This window comes from Kogia breviceps, chromosome 19 (assembly GCF_026419965.1).
Source record: "Kogia breviceps isolate mKogBre1 chromosome 19, mKogBre1 haplotype 1, whole genome shotgun sequence".
NCBI lineage: Eukaryota > Metazoa > Chordata > Mammalia > Artiodactyla > Physeteridae > Kogia > Kogia breviceps.
The window spans coordinates 2,401,032-2,417,995 of NC_081328.1; the positions used below are offsets into that span (position 1 = coordinate 2,401,032).

The 16,964-nt window shown below is 40.4% G+C and overlaps 1 protein-coding gene across 1 annotated transcript in view; it reads right to left on the minus strand.

The window, feature by feature from the left end:
• NCOR1 (nuclear receptor corepressor 1) overlaps positions 1-16,964 on the minus strand; it is a 143,134-nt gene that overhangs the window by 33,198 nt on the left and 92,972 nt on the right. Inside the window, exons 22-27 of the mRNA XM_059048394.2 lie at positions 15,736-15,865; positions 12,738-12,933; positions 6,803-6,963; positions 2,323-2,407; positions 2,127-2,228; positions 1,650-1,750 (exon numbers count right to left, since the gene is read on the minus strand). Of these exons, the coding sequence (XP_058904377.1) occupies positions 1,650-1,750; positions 2,127-2,228; positions 2,323-2,407; positions 6,803-6,963; positions 12,738-12,933; positions 15,736-15,865 (775 nt within the window). The remainder of the gene's footprint in view (positions 1-1,649; positions 1,751-2,126; positions 2,229-2,322; positions 2,408-6,802; positions 6,964-12,737; positions 12,934-15,735; positions 15,866-16,964) is intronic.

Here is a 16,964-nt window from a genome sequence, read left to right on the forward strand (position 1 = left end):
ACCCAGAAACCCTCACATCCTCTTTGGAAGCGCTTCGTGTCACACGGACAGCAGATTTGAAAATCGACAGGCAAAAACAGCCCAGCCTCACTTCATCCAGTTCATTCTGCATCCAGTTTGGATACTGGAGCAAAAATGAAGAAGGAAAAATAAGATGCATAGGCCATTTTTCTTCTATTTATATTAAAGTGCTTGCTTCTGAAAAGTAACATCAGGAGACTGGATAACTTTGGTCAAATGTGAAAGCAGAGACCTGAGAAGTTAGTGTGTAACTTTCCAGATCACTACACACCACATGCTCTGCAACCATGTCTCAGAAAGAAATCACTGGACTCTTGTTAAAATGGGGATTCTGGGACTTCCCTGGTGGCGCAGTGGTTAAGAATCCGCCTGCCAACGCAGGGCACACGGGTTCGAGCCCTGGTCCGGGAAGATCCCACATGCCGCAGAGCAACTAAGCCCGTGCACCACAACTACTGAGCCTGCGCTCTAGAGCCCGCGAGCCACAACTACTGAAGCCTGCGTGCCACAACTACTGAAGCCTACGCACCAAGAGCCCACGCTCCACAAGAGAGGCCACCGCAGCGAGAAGTCCGTGCACCGCAACCAGAGAAAGCCCACGTGCAGCAACGAAGACCCAACGCAGCAAAAAATAAATAAATAATTTTTTTTTTTTTTTTTTTTTTTTTTTTTTAAAGGAGATTCTGATTCCATAGGTCTGGAGCAGGGACTGAAATCTCTGCGTTATTCTAGCAAGTTCCCAGGTGATGCTGCTGCTCTGGGGCACACTATACTTGGTCAGCAGAGTCCTAGGGTTGGCTCTCGAATGGGCGCTCGGCACAAGCCCTGGAGGGCCGGAGGCCACAGACTGCTGGGACCCGGCCCCCACGGGTGAGGCTTCAGGAAATCTAGGGCGGGGATTGAACACGTCTATCAACTTCCCAGGTGACACTCATGCTGCTGCTCTGCGGGACAGACTCTACAACCACCGTCCTAGGGGACAGAACAGAAAGCTTGTGACAGGCACACGCGCGAGAGCACAGGATTCTGTTTACAATGAGTTTTTCCCAAAAGAGAATTTTCCTCTTCCAGATCTACATTAATAAAGAGGCTAAGGACTGTTTTACATTTCAAACTAAAATTAACATCTAACTGAGGAAAATAAAGACCTTTTATTAATCAAAATTGGCACCTTAGCCTAAAATTAGAAGAAGATACTTGACTTCTGGTGCTTTTATCAACACCATCCATATTTCCTGAGGCTACAAGACCTTCCTTTTCAGAAGGGGCAAAGCAAGCAAACAATTTATAAGGATTTTCCTCTCAATTTCTGTTTAAGCTGAACACACGGGAAAAGCTTTGCCAGGAAGACAGTGAGAATTATACATCAGTTAGAACTTGTTTCTTCTGCCAAGTTGCAAATTACCGACCTTTTCAAATGAACCACAGTACAGATGATATGGCTTGTGGTAGAAACGATCACATTACTGTCTCTCTGCAGCCGGTGTATAGATCTGAGGTTTGTCACCACTGAGACCCCGTCCCATAACCCAGAACAACAAACAACATAGTCACAAAGCTACTGCTAGGACAGCCAACGCGCCCGAGACGTCACTTCTGGTTTTCTCATGTGAACGGGCGCAGCTAACCTGGGTGATAGAGCCCCGGAGGGATGGGACGCTCTCCACAGAAAGCTTGCTGGAGGGAGTTCCCCGAGTTATACTTCCTTCTTGAACGGCTCCTGTGGCACCTGAATAAAAACAAAATCATTAGCAAATCACACCCCTGCACCTGCAAAAAAAACTCCCCAAAAAACAAAAAAACAAAAAACCAAGCAAACAAAATCAGCCCCTACTTCGAAGAGAGGAAACAGCAGCACAAAAAGAATAGTTTTTGTTTTATTGAAATGTACTTTTAAAATAATTTTGCAATTATTAAAAAGGACTGTAGAAATACGAAATTTCAAAGTTTTCAAGTCATTTTTATACAGAAAGAATACTTACATTTAGAATTTAAAGGCTCTAATTTAAGAGCCCATCATCATTAAAACACATTAATGACTGACTTCCTTTAATATATTTATTGGGGACCAGAGTTTAGTATTTCTGTCAAACAGCATATGTTACCTCTGACCACTCCTTCATGTTGGGCTCTGACCAATAAACCCTCAGGTTGTGAGTTCTGGCTTCGGGGAGAAAACTCTTCTTGCTTGATGTAGGGCACAGTAGCTACGGACCAAAGCAAGAGAAAGTGAGCTCAAGTGCTGAATCCCTGACTGTGACGCTACAAAGGCAGAGAGATGGCCACGTCCTCCTCACTGACCTGGCTTGGCGGCCTCCTGCTGCCGCGGCAGTCCCAGGGAGATGGAGCCCGCCGAGGGCTTCGCTGCCTCGGGAGCATAGGAGGCCTGATTAGGAGAAGGCAAGTAAGTGCCGGGTGTTCCCTAAAAATAATGTTAAAGGACTAGAATAACACTGTCTTTTCACAAGGTCAACTATATATTTAAGGTACACGTTTCTGTTTATAAAACTTACCACTCACCCCCCACCAAAATTAAGAACAGGTATTTGTAAAGCAAGAAAATCCCTGACACAGATTGGTTAAATTTTAAAAGTTTTTAAAGGGAGCAAGATATGTCTTCCAAAATTACCATAAATTTTATGAAGATAATATGCATTACTAACAAATTACATAAATAAAAGCACTTAACCATACACGCAAAATGTAAGCTACTATTATTATTAACAACATTATCCCTCGTAAAAATGCTATGGGATAGAAGCACCAATGAAAATGGTAGAGTAAGGACTTCCAAAAACCCTCCTCCATAAAGGCAACCAGAAAACTAGCAAAAATTTTAAGAATCAGCCCTTTAAGAACTCTTTTCCAATGCTTTAACCAAAGGCTTGTAGAAATCTGGGAGCATTTATTCAAGAAAAATGGCAGAACCCAGGTAAGAACCATGAGCTCTGTGACACTTGGACTTGCTCTGCTGCCCCTCCCACGCCCCCCATCCCCCCAACCCCCACCAGCTCTTTCTCAGCCTTGAGAACCCACAGCCCTCGATCATGGTGAAAGCCAGCAGTCCAGCAGACAGCACAAGGGAAAGAATGGGGTTATCATTCCCAGGTAACTGTCATGCTCAGACTGGTCTGAAGGTGCTCTGAGAGACTTTGCAAAGCTGCCTTTTCTGGCCTGACTGTGGAGGGGGAGAAGTTCAGGCTTGTCAAAAACTATCAGAGTCAATGGATTAACCTCTCCATGGGCTGAGGCAGGAGAGAACAGCTAGGACGAGAAAACAGGCTAAACAAAAACCTTCAGAGGAAAAGCTAAGGAAAGAGATATTCACAAGGGATTTGAAAAGCTCCAACATCTTCCTAGGAACCTAGAAGGCCAAGTGCATGTGCAAGGCTGTGTACCTGCCAGGGAAGACGTAAGAAGGCCATGAGTTCTCACCGCTGGCTGACCTCAAGGCTCTCAGAAAGCAGGAAGCGAAGACTAAGGCAGAATTGTTGGCTGCCTGGCTGAACGTCGAAGGTATATCCCAACATACACACACAGAGCCCCTCAGTAAACACTGGGAAACTTACTTTTTCTGGGCACTGAACTCTGTCTAATCACTAGCTGACCGCTAATTAAGCAAATAGAGACTTCAGTGGCCACACATGACACAAGAATACGGACTTTACTGAATTAGTTCAAATAAACAACAACAAAAGTATACAGCAGCAGCAACAACAAATCCTAGGGAGAAAGGAGAATCTGATTTCCAGAGTTCCACATCATGTTATATGTTTCAACCAAAAATTACAAGACATGCAAAGAAACAAGAACGCATGATCCATACACAGGAGGGTTAAAAAAAAAAAAAAAAAAAAAAGCAGTGAATAAAAACTGTCCCTGGGCTTTAGACTTGTTAGGAAAAGACTTTAAGTAAGCTATTATAAATAAGTTCAATGAACTATAGGGAACCATGTATAAAGAATTAAAGGGAAGTATGAAAATGATGTCTCATCATATAGAGAATATCAACAAAGAGAAAGAAATCATAAAACAGAACCACATAGAAATTCTGAAGTTGAAAAGTATAAGAATTGGAGAAAAAGAAAAACTCTCAGCAAACTAAGAATATACAGAAACATCATCAATCTGATGAAAGGCACCTATGAGAAGTCTGTAGTTAACATATCTACGAGTGAAATATCGACTGCCTCCCTCCTAAGATGGGCAACAAGCAAGGTATAATTTCTTCACCACTTCTATTAAATACTGTTCTAAAAGTTCTACCCTAACCAGTTTAATAAAACAAGGAAAAGGAAAGGCATAAAGATTGGAAAGGAGAAAGTAAAACTGTCTTTATTTGTAGACGACACACATACATAGAAAGTCCTAAGAAATCTACCCCCCCAAAAAAAACCCAAAAATAAAACCAAAAAACCCTATCAGAAACAGTAAGTAAATGTAACAGGAGATAAGGTCAAGATATAAAAATCAACTTTTTTCATATACCAGAAGGAACCAGAAAAGGAAAAATTTTTAAATATGACTTATAAAAACATAAAATACATTATAAATAATCAAATTAACTGACAGTAAAGCTAACAAAACATGTACAAAAACCTCTACAGTGAAAATTACAAAATACTGCTGAGAGAAATCAAAGACCTAAATAGACGGGGAGACGAACATGTGCATGGATTAGAAGACTCAATTTTCTTAAGAATTAATCTTCAGATTTAATGCAATAGCAACCAAAGTCCCAGAATTTTTTGCAGGAACTGACAAACTGATTATGTAACTTATATGGAAATACAAGAAACACAGAAGAGCTAAAACAATCTTGAGAAATGAGAGCAATGCAGGACTTATACGACATGATCGTAAGACTTACTATAAAAACCACAGTAACCAAGACTGGTGCTGATAAAAGGGCGGGCAAGTAGGTCACTGGGACAAACATGCAACTGGGAGAGAGGAAAGGCTTTTCAGCCAGCGTGACAGGCGTGCAGATCCACGTGGATGGGTGAGGCCCATCCTCGCCTCACACTGTACACAGAAATCAGTTTCACATGGACCTAAATATAAAAGCCAGAACGATAAAAGCGCTCAGAAGAAAACCTGTGAGAAAATCTCCACAAGGGTGAAACAGGCAATGATTTTTTAGAGAAAAAGAACTAGTCATAAGAGGGAAAAATATATATATGGACTTCCATCAAAATTTAAAACTTCTACACATCGAAACACACAAGCCACAAACAGAGAAAAAACCACACACACACATATATATATAAAACAGAATTTTCATCTGTGATGTATAAAGAACTTCTGCAACCTAATAACTAAAAGGTCCAATAAAAGCAAATAATAAGACAGTCCCTTCACAGCCAGACGTACAAACGGCCAGGAAGTGTATGAAAGGTGCTCAACATCATTTGTCATCAGGGACCTGCACAATAAAACCACAGTGGGATACTACATACCTACCAGTGTGACTAAAATAAAAAAGAATGACAATAGCAAGTGGAACTCAGACTGTGCTGGTGGCAGTGGCACTGGAGAGCCGCTCCGGAAAACTATGGAGTAAAACATACATCTCCCCAGACACCCTGCTCTCAGGGCCTGTACAAGAGAAATGAAACCACACGTCTACAAACAGCCCAGTTAAGAATGTTCGTATTAGCTTTATTTACAGCAGCCAAAAAGCAGAAACAGTTCAGGTTTCCATCAACAAGGAAATGGATAAACAATTTGGTATGTTCATCCAATGGAGTATTATTCAGCAATAAAAAGGAAGAAACTACTGATTACACAAAAACCTGGACGGGGACTTCCCTGGTGGCCCAGTGGTTAAGAATCAGCCTGCCAATGCAGGGGACACGGGTTGGAGCCCTGGTCTGGGAAGATCCCACATGCGGAGGAGCAGCTAAGCCCGTGCGCCACAACTACTGAGCCTGCGCTCTAGAGCCCGCGAGCCACAACTACTGAGCCCACGTGCCACAACAACTGAAGCCAGGTGCCTAGAGCCCGTGCTCCACGAGAGAAGCCACCACAATGGGAAGCCTGTGCACCACGACGAAGAGTAGCCCCTGCTCACCGCAACTAGAGAAAGCCCGCGTGCTGCAACGAAGACCCAATGCTGCCAAAAAAAAAAAACCCCCCCAAAAAACCTGGACGAATCCCTGAAATCATTAATGCTAAGTTAAAGAAGACAGACAAAGAAGAGCACACACTGTCAGACTCCATTTATATCGAGTTCTGGAAAAGGCAGAACTAACAGACAACAACAGAGAGTGTTTGAGGCAGTGGAGGAAGAGAGCCTAGGAGGGGCAGAAATGGCCCCCAGCCCGATGGGGGCGCAGTCACTGGTGGTGAACGTCAGTCAACCTGACTGAGGCTTTACAATCAAGACCACATCAAGAGAGACAGAGAGGCCAAGGTCAGAATAAACTAGGGCTTACCAATCATCTACAACTTAATATTAGAACCTTTAAAATACTTATCCTCTAGTACTTGAAACTATTCCATCTCCACTCATGCTACACTACACTTCAGGGCACATGCACCTTTCCCGAGCTAAACCAGATGGGTGCTACTGTCACTCAAGCTGGGTACATGACTCGAATAAACTTCCTGTGTATGGTATGGAATAGCAAATGACTGCTGCATTTTCAGGTCACTGTCTCTTGATAAATAGACACATTTTTATTTATTAGGACTCTGACAAATTAATATGGGAAGGAGGGACAATTTTTACCAAAGCAAAAAACAACAGGCCATCTACTGGGAAGAGAAGCCCTTTTACCTGTGAGATGGAGCCTCCCAGTATAAAAGATGGTTTTTCTGAAGCCACTGTGGTTTTGGATGATGGGATGAGAGGAGGAGGTGGCCTAGTGGGTCGAGTTGTTGGAAGCCGAACCCCTTCAGGGAGGTTAGTTATCACTTGATGCGGAGCAGGCTGGAGGACTTTCAAAAGGGAGAAAACATTGTTTAAAACAGTCAATTTCCTAGTTTGCGACATTCCACCTATCTCAATTGTTTCTTCAATAACATTTAAACTGTAAGTGCAAGATGAAGTTGAGGATGAACATTTCTATTTTAAATTTCTTTCACTTAAATTAAACCTGTATCCGTACTCAGGTCACAAATGGTATTTGTGAGGTTGAAATACTCAACTCCCTGGCAAACCAGAGCTTTCAGGCTGACGTCCATTTCCAACTATTTCTGCTCAGCATATGCAAGTGGCACACAATTTTTTCTCTCCCTCCATCACTCTTTGGACCTCACAATGGAGGTGAGAAAAAGGGTGTTTCTTAGGAACAGCTGATATTGCGACTCTGGAGAATATACAGATTGGCCGACAACCAGTTATGCGTCCTCTTTGCATCATTTGGAAACCTGCGCTGATTCTGACTCTCACAGACACTTGAATTTTTTTTAGGGGGGCGGATCTCAAGATTTTTACAAAGTACATGTACTCTTAAAAGAAGGCAGTCAACGTCACAGTGCACATGTATGAACACAAACCTCCCAGTGGCCCAGTGCATCTCAACTGAATACAACTGAAGACGGAATGCAGAGAAATTCTGAAACAGCAAGGATGCATCCTGGGAGTAAACCACCTAGGTCATCGCATGTAAGTCAATGGCCAGCAGCCACGGCACGGAGGAGCACTATTTACCTGGCGGGACACTATAGCGGGCTGCACTCACATCGGGCTGCAGCGCAGCTTTCCTGACTTCTCTCGGAGAGAGCCTACACTGTGATGCTGACCTTGCTGCGATACTGTGCATCTGTACTTCCTGTGCTAGAGCATGTGTGACCTCAGCATAAGGCATATAGATGACTGATTTTCCTATGAAAGTTAAAGTTATCAAAATAAGGGAAGAACCCCATATTAAAATAGTAAGTGTGAAAGGACCAAGCCCACACCATCCAGGGGCAGATCCAACTATACACTACTATCAACATCTAAAATTCCTGGAGGGGAATCCACCCACAGAGAGGTTTAAAAAAACCCTGTAAATCTAAATCTTCTGTGTAAGCATCATTACTGTGACCTAATAAAATCCTCAAAAATTCAATTACAATTTTTTCTTTCAAATCACAAAGAACTTCTTTCCTCTCATTAGGAGAATCAAGTATTTTCACATGCAATAAAGACCACAGCAGGCAAACATCAGATTATCCAGCCATTCTGTGAATTCAAGTATGGCCTGAATTAGAGGCCAGAACTCTGAGGATTTCAGCTCTTATCATTAGCCTGTTGAATGAAGCCCACCGCTTAATATTCAGAGAAATAAATGTAATCAAGAAATGGAAAAAGGATTTCAAAAGATACAGATCAAAGTAATTTTTTAAAGGCTACACGAGCTTATAAAACTATGAATTTTACTGTAGTAATGCTGATGAAAATTATTCCACATAATTTACCTCCACATAAAGTATTTAAGAAAACTTGAAGCATTTAAAGGGCATATCAGATACGCAGTCATATTAAGACTTAAAAACACACATATACGTAATTATATATATATAATATACAATATTTTCTTTTTTTTTAAGTGCATCGACATACTGTAATTTTGGAAAATAAGAAAAGCACAAAGAAGAAAGTAAAAACTCATCTGTAATCCAAACCACTTTAAATTGTGGCATTTTAATGTCTGCCAGAACAAATTCCCATTCATTTTTTATTCTTTTGCTTACCTAGCCTTACCCATTTATTCTTCCAGATAAATCTAAATTTAAAATCATTTTGAATACTTCCTCCCCAAACAAAATTATCACTGGAATTTTCAGTGGACGTGCATTAAATTTATCTCCTGTATTTATAGGAGACTTGATATTTTATAATGAGCTTTCTAATTGAGGAAGCTAGATGTTTTCATATAGGTCATTTTTCATAATTTCATAAAAAATATTCAAAGCTATTTTATATTTTCTTGTGAGGAAAAGCATCTATTTAATATACATGGGAATATATATATATTTATATATACTGATTACTGCAGATATATAAGAAAGAAAGTTGTAGATTTCTGTATACCAATTCTTTCTGAGAAACTTACTGAACTTTCCTCTTAGCTCTAATAACTTTCTCAGTTAATTCTCTTAGGCTTCCTAGGTGAATAATCTTACCCTGTGAATAATAACTTCTCTCCCTTCAACAGCTAAACCTCTTGTTTGGTTCCTTTCTTTCTTCTTGCACTGCAGTAAGTAACACTGGGCATCCTCACAGTCCTTTCTAAAGAGAAGGTCTCTAGCATTTCACTTTTAAGTGGATGGTTTGTGACTGGTTTCAGATAGAGACTCACTAGCACAATTAAAACGTTCTTTAGTTCACTAAGATATTTTTTAAAAACAGAAACAACAACTGTTAATGTCAGCGAATAGGAATCTATACTACGGGAGAGCACTGTGTATTACAGAAGTATCTCGTTTAGCCCTCACGACTAATGAGACCATTAACACCATTTGACAGAGGAGGAAACTGAGGTTCAGAAGAACCACACCTAACTGCCCAACCAAGGCTGGAGATTTTTCTAAAGCAGTGCAATTCCTGGCCCTGAGCTCTAAACCATCCTGAGTGCAATGGTGTCTCCCTGAGCACTGGGTGTAGAAATTTCAGATGCCTCTGGGGTAACCATCAAGATGACGTTACTCGTTCCTTCTCTGAAGGATTAATATAATGAATTAGATTATTAAGTGTCCTAATACTGTGCAGATTTATGAAATAAACCAACTTTAAAAGAATATCACTTCTCCCTTTCTAGAGAATTTAACATGAGAGTGCATTGCAATATATATTACATATATTCAGTGTCTGATTGTTTTATAATCATGTGGAAAAACACACTTTGTCATAATAGTGCTAAAAAAAAAAGATGAAAATTTAGATGGTTTTAAATATAGCTATTTAAATCATCATGTACTCAGCTGAAAAAAATTTAAAAACAACAACAACAAAATAAACTAGATTCAGTTGCACAGAGGCATTAACTCTTATTTTGATTGGATAGATTTTTTTTTTTTTTTTTTTGTGGTACACGGGCCTCCCACTGCTGTGGCCTCTCCCACCGCGGAGCAGAGGCTCCGGACGCACAGGCGCAGCGGCCACGGCTCACGGGCCCAGTCGCTCCGCGGCACGCGGGATCCTCCCGGACCGGGGCACGAACCTGCGTCCCCTGCATCGGCAGGAGGACTCTCAACTGCTGCGCTACCAGGGAAGCCCGACTGGATAGATTTTAAAACCTGCATTAGAATTTCACTTCTAACTCTCTCTCTATATGTGTAAAGTCCGAGTTCTTTCACCGTAGAAAAAAGGTTTCCAACTAAAGCAGGAGTCAACTTGTGTAAACGGCACTGGAAAATGAAAACAATTTTTCTCTGAGGTTTTTTCAAGCTTTCCTACAAGTGGAAAGGCTTAAGCCTCCTGTCTCATTGATATTAAGAGAAGGTGGGTGAACAAAATCAAACAGGTGGACAACAGGTGCTGCCTGTTGCCTTCTAAATGAGCCCATGAAAGGAAAAGCCAAAACTGTGGTCCTTCCTCAGGTGGACAATACCAGTTTGGTGATGGTTTATATACGTAAATCCTCTTCTCACTATACTTACCATCCTATAAACTGTTCTATGATGCTGCACTGAAAACATTTATGTCAAACAGTCTACATACAAGCAAGTTAACTGCAAATATAGAAATGTTATCTGGGAGATTATCCTTTAAGCGAAATATAGGATAGCTATAAATTCAGAAGATCCCTCAGGCACTTGTTAAATAAATTACTGGATGAACACACTTGCTAGATTAGCTAAAACAAAAGTTAACCTTGGGATAAAATGTAATAAACCACCCCAGTTTGTAGACGGTCATCCTGAACCAAATTGGCGTCTTAATTAACAAACACCTTGGTGTCATATTGATCAAATATATAATGACAGTTTGGTTTTAAGACCACTGCATCACTATTAAAAGTAAGGGTACCATTCAGATCTAAACCACATGCATTAATGTGACTGATCACGGAGAAATGCAAGTCACAGCTTGGAGTTGCAGAATTTACGGCTCTAGTCTACTTCAGTCTCTCCAGCTACCAAATACAATCCATCTCATAAAGGAGGTCCAGAAAGGAAACTGAGGTCCTAAAATAACTATACAATATAGACATATTAGAATGACCCAGATATTGTCACCTGAATAATGTTAAGCTTTAGCATGAGTTCAGCAAATACCTTTGAATGTCATTTTTTTCTACATTTTAATTCTGCCTTAAAAAATGTATTCTAAATCATTTATGTAAGGAATAGATCAAAAGACTTTCGAATTATTCTATAATTTATCATTCTCATAATTGAAGACAAGCACTTCTGCTAAATCCACTTTTATCCTACTTCATTTAATCATTCCTTTAACATGTAATTACTGAGTATACGTTATGTCAATTACTGAGTTAGGAATTAAGCATTCCCTAGAGGCAATATACTAAAAGCCCAAAGGTTACCAATTTTTTTTTTTTTTTACCTTCATTCAAGAAATATTCATTTAGCACCTATTATACACACAGCCCTGGTGGGTATTAATCACTCTGGTTCACATTTTTAACAGCCTAAGATTTATATTTAAAACACCAACCATCTGACATGTAAAACTCTAACATAAGAGGTCCAGTGTGTCATGTAACTGCTAAGTCATCACTGGTGTGATGGGGTGGGGAGTCAGCAGGGTCAGTTAAGCAGCACAGTTCCTCTTTTATATTAAATAGCCCTTGAAATGCATGGTGTTCTATAGCTAATAGCTCTTATCTCTGTCAGGTACTACAGTCTTCTGAATCATTACAAAAAATGAAACCATAATCAGAGAAGACTTTAATGGTCTTATACGCTACCCATATCATACTGGATAGTCCATAAGTCATTATCAACCAGAACACATGTGCCATTTTCTTACCATGCCAGAAGTTATTAAAATTTAGAAATCGCTCCCTTTTTTCTTTTTTTTAAAAGAAACTAAGTGTATCATGCACCAACTAAAAAAGAGCATGCCCAACTCAAATCTGTCGCTTAAAATAACAGTGACATACAACAAGAACAGTACCTTCATGGTATCTGTTACACTATGCATATACGAATATACTCCTATCACTTATTATACTGTACATAAAATGGCGCTGAGCCATGTCTTATAAAACAATACTGAATGCTCATTCTTTCTTACAGGTTGTAATCCTGCCAAGGCAGAGATATAGCTAGATTAGACAGACAGACAGATATATTATTTGCACTTTACAGATGAGAAAACGAAAGCTGAGAAGGTCAAGTGGCTTGCCATGGCCAGAGTGAGGGGTAAGTCAAGGTCTGACTGGCTATATGCTACACAAAGCTGTCCCCTGTCATATCAGAGATTTAGAATGTGACTCTGATTTGCTTGGAGGACAGGACAGTTCTCACTCTGAAAACTCAGATGAACGCAGGGTAAAGCATGGCTTTTATGCAGTCATCTGGCATTAAGCTGAATAGCAGAAAATTCACGTTAGCAACAGGACTATTGAAAATGTTACTGCCATCCCTCCGTGGTCAGTAATGCGGGCATTCTTTAGTTTAACTGAGGTCAACGTAAAGGCATTTTATCTGTGAGGGACAAGCACCATAAATCAAGTTCCTAAGCGCTAAGGACACTGCTTTCAAATATAGCTTTGTTTCCCACCAAAAACGTCCTTCGTGGCGCTAGCGCTACCCACCTTCCCGCTCTCTGTTCGGGCTCTTGGGGGCGCCACGCGGGCTCGCCGAGCCCCTGCGCTCCAGGTCCGTCTGCTCCTGCCTCTGCCGCTGCTCCTCCAGAAGCGCTGACTCATGCATGGCTTTGATGTGTCGCTGGTAGAGGGCGAAGCCGCTCACCGGAGTGCCAATCGGTATGTTACATGGGGTGCAGGAAACCTACAGGAAGAAGAAAATCTAAATATGCCAGTGACCAACAAAATAATAATTACCATCTGCGGCAAGTAATGCTTCTTTCTGTAATATGACTGCTTGAAGTGATTTTACCATTTTTTAATCAAATCTTCAAGCATAATACTTAAAATGCTAAACAATTACTTTTCTTTTCTTTTTTTTGAACTCTTTTTTTTTTTTTTTTTTTTTGTGGTATGCGGGCCTCTCACTGCTGTGGCCTCTCCCGTTGCGGAGCACAGGCTCCGGACGCCCAGGCCCAGTGGCCACGGCTCACGGGCTTAGTTGCTCTGCGGCACGTGGGATCCTCCTGGAGCGGGGCACGAACCCGCGTCCCCTGCATCGGCAGGCGGATCCTCAACCACTGCGCCACCAGGGAAGCCTCTTTTTTTTTTTTTTTTAAACAATTAGTTTTAGATCTGAACACAAAATAAATCCCAAAGTTGTGTTTTTTTTTTTTTTTAAACAATTACTTTTAGATCTGAACACAAAATAAATCCCAAAGTTGTGGTAAGAGAAATCGAAACAGAAATCACAATATTTCCATTTGCTTTTAACCCACGATGTTGAGTCCGTAGCAGCTCAGGCTTGGGTCCCACCCTCCTCTCTGCCCTCTCACAGGTGCTCACAACCACTTCTATGGATTTAAATGTCACCTGATGTTAATGGCTCATAAACTTCTATTTCTAATGCATTTTCCTGGAAGTTACACACTCACAGACTGCCGACCTAACAACTCCACTTGGATATCTCAAAGCACCTCAAAACTTATATTCAAAATGGAACTTTTCATTTGCTAAACTCAGTGCTTCTCCTATAGTGATCTCCATCATACGAAACAGAACCACAGCAGCTTAAGCCAGAAACCTGGCAGCCACACTGGACTCCATCTCCTCTCTTCCCACAACCAATTCATTAACATACCAATTCTCTTCAGGACAGAAATGAAAAGTCACCTCTTCGGACAGGCCATCCCTAACCATCCAAAACATACTGCAAACCCCCTCCCTCTCCGGGACACAGCACTCGCCACAATTTGCAATTAAATGCTTGCTTTCTCTGTTTTTCTGTCTCTCCCACTTCATGAAGGAACCCAAGCTGCTTTGTCCAACACAAAATAAACAGCCCCTAACTCAGTCCATCACTTCATGAACACATAAGAGTCCTGGGAATAGCAGAGATCTGACTCTTTTAGAACCTGTTATCTACAGACGTCCAGAGTTTTCTCTGCTGCCATAAGTAGGATTTTTCACTGCACCCGTAACACACACATCATTTTCCTGCCTTTGTGCTTTGGCTTACATATAAGTATGGCTTTCCTCCTTTTGCTATAAAGCGAAATGAACTGTTCTGGTCCAACCAAAACATTATTTCCTACAGGGAGTCTTCTTTAAGTGTCTCTTTAAGAAGGAAGCTCTCCTTTCTCTGAAAAATAGTCTATTTTTCAACCTAAGAGAGCATCGCATTTTAATTCTTTTAAATTTTTATTATGATTTTTTTTCTGTACCTTATTATCAAGACCAATCTCTAAATTTTCTGAAGTCAGAGATCATGATATTCCACACAGCATTAAAAATGTTATCTTGAACTAGGCAGACAATCAATAAATGTCCATTTGGGTAAATCAATGAATGTGCAAATGCTTAATGATTGTTTTGGTGAGCCTATTTATCATAAGCACACACTTAGGGCTTCCCTGGTGGTGCAGTGGTTAAGAATCTGCCTGCCAATGCAGGGGACATGGGTTTGAGCCCTGGTCCGGGAAGATCCCACATGCTGCGAAGCAGCTAAGCCTGTGCGCCACAACTACTGAAGCCCGCGCGCCTAGAGCCTGTGCTCTGCAACGAGAGAAGCCACCACAATGAGAAGCCTGCGCCCCGCAACAGAGAGTAGCCCCCGCTCACTGCAACTAGCAGCGAAGACCCAATGCAGCCAAAAATTAAATAAATGAATAAATAAATTTATTTTTTAAAAAAAGCACACACTTAACTTTTACATATTGTCATGTGAGATGAAATAAATTTTTATCCTCTGAAATAAAGCAGAGCTAGAACATAACTAAGTAAAAGATCAATACCCAAGACTGGAATTCAGGATCAAATGGGAGTCTAACTCATAGAGATTAATAAGGTAAAATGTAAATAAAACTAGATTTGGAACTGTATACTAAAGTTAACCATAACCTCTATAATTTATTCTAAATATTCAAAACCCAGTTATATATTTATTCTACTATTGTCTTATAGCAAAACAAAACAAACACAGAACTTACTAACATTTATGGCTAGAGCACTATATTTCTCTTTTTTCCTTAATTAGAAATGACCATTTCAATCAATTATCACGATGAATCCATTTGAAAAAGCAATGTATCCAACAGATGAATGGATCAATAAAATGTGGTCTATACAACAGTCTTAAAATGGAAGAAGAATCGGATATGTGCGCTACAACATGGATTAATCTTGAGGACATTATGCTGAGTGAAATAAACCAGCCACAAAAAAACAAATATTTACCATGAGTCCACTTATGTAAGTAGCCAAATTCATAAAACGGAAAGTAGAAAGGTGGTTACCAGGGGCTGGGGCAAGGGGGGGAAGGAGAGTGATGGTTAAATGGATATACTTAACCCTACTGAACACTTAAAAAGAGTTAAGATGGTAAATTTTATGTTATGTGATTTTTTAAGCATAATTTTTTAAAAAAACCAAGCACTGATTAAAGAAGACAAGAAATGTCTCTAAAGGTCTTTGTTTTCAACACCTCCTACTCACACTGAAAACTTACCATTGGCGGGATGACAGCAGCTCGATGCTGAAGCTGTGGCAGGTCCAGTGGATTTGGTTTTATTGGAGACGAGACCAGTATAGATCCAGTGGGGTTTAACAATGAAGGTTTTGAATCCATAGGAAACATTCTGCAAATGCAATTTTAAAAGATAAATGAATATATTTATTTAAAACTTTAAGCATACAATCACCATAATTCCTTTTAAGTCAACATGTACACACACACACACACACACACACACACTCACGCACGCACACACATCACATTAACCTTGCATATTTGAACAGTCAGGAAAAAAACCTACAGCGCTAATTTCCTAGGTAAAGAAGCCTAACGTTGCTTTATAGGTTGAATTTATCTGAATTTAATCATCTGCATCTAACCAACAGATCGGTCTGAACAAGGGCCATTATAAAAAGTTAGGTCCTAGTTTATCATTAACATAGGTTCCAAACGATGTTACCTGTAACAGAGTGTTTCTCTAGGATCAGAGTATTTTTCTTAAAACATCTGAATAAACCACCATCATTTTAAAACCAAGAATCTCACCCAAAATCCCGGACTTCTGGTTTCTCATGAACAATGGGAAGGAATGGCACCGCAGAGGCAACACCCCCATGCAACAGCGGGCTGAACCCGCAGGGCTGCCCTCCCCACCCAGCCCGTGCCCCCCAGCCACGGCTCTGCCACCTCACGCGCCACCAGCTTCACTCATTTTCAGGACATACACTTGAGTTTAGGACACCCAGCGTACGAACTGGGGAAATCCTATCAATCCCTTACAGGCTCCATCATATCAGTGTTGTCAGTTACTGGGGAAAGATGAACATTTTAAAAGGTATAAATTGGTAAGAAAATTAGAAGGTGTAAAAGAAAACAATTTACATATTACACAAAGAATAAAGATAATATTAAAGATATAGAAGATATAACAACTGAAAGTGTTATTTTGATAGTTTGGAAGTGAAGGAAACTTTAGAGTATCATCCAGAGACCACTATATATTTATAAGGAATTTCAGAATTTCACAACTACTGTCACGGTCATCTCTTAGGATGCTCCTCTCTTGTAAGATTACTGCCATCCTAATTTTTCCTTCATTTATAAATTTATAAATAAGTTACTGATTATTAAAAAAAACAGTTACTGAAACCAGCAGTGCGAAACACAGGTAACCCTTATTTTAGTTGAGATATTTCAATAAAGCATGTTTAAAAAGGGACCAC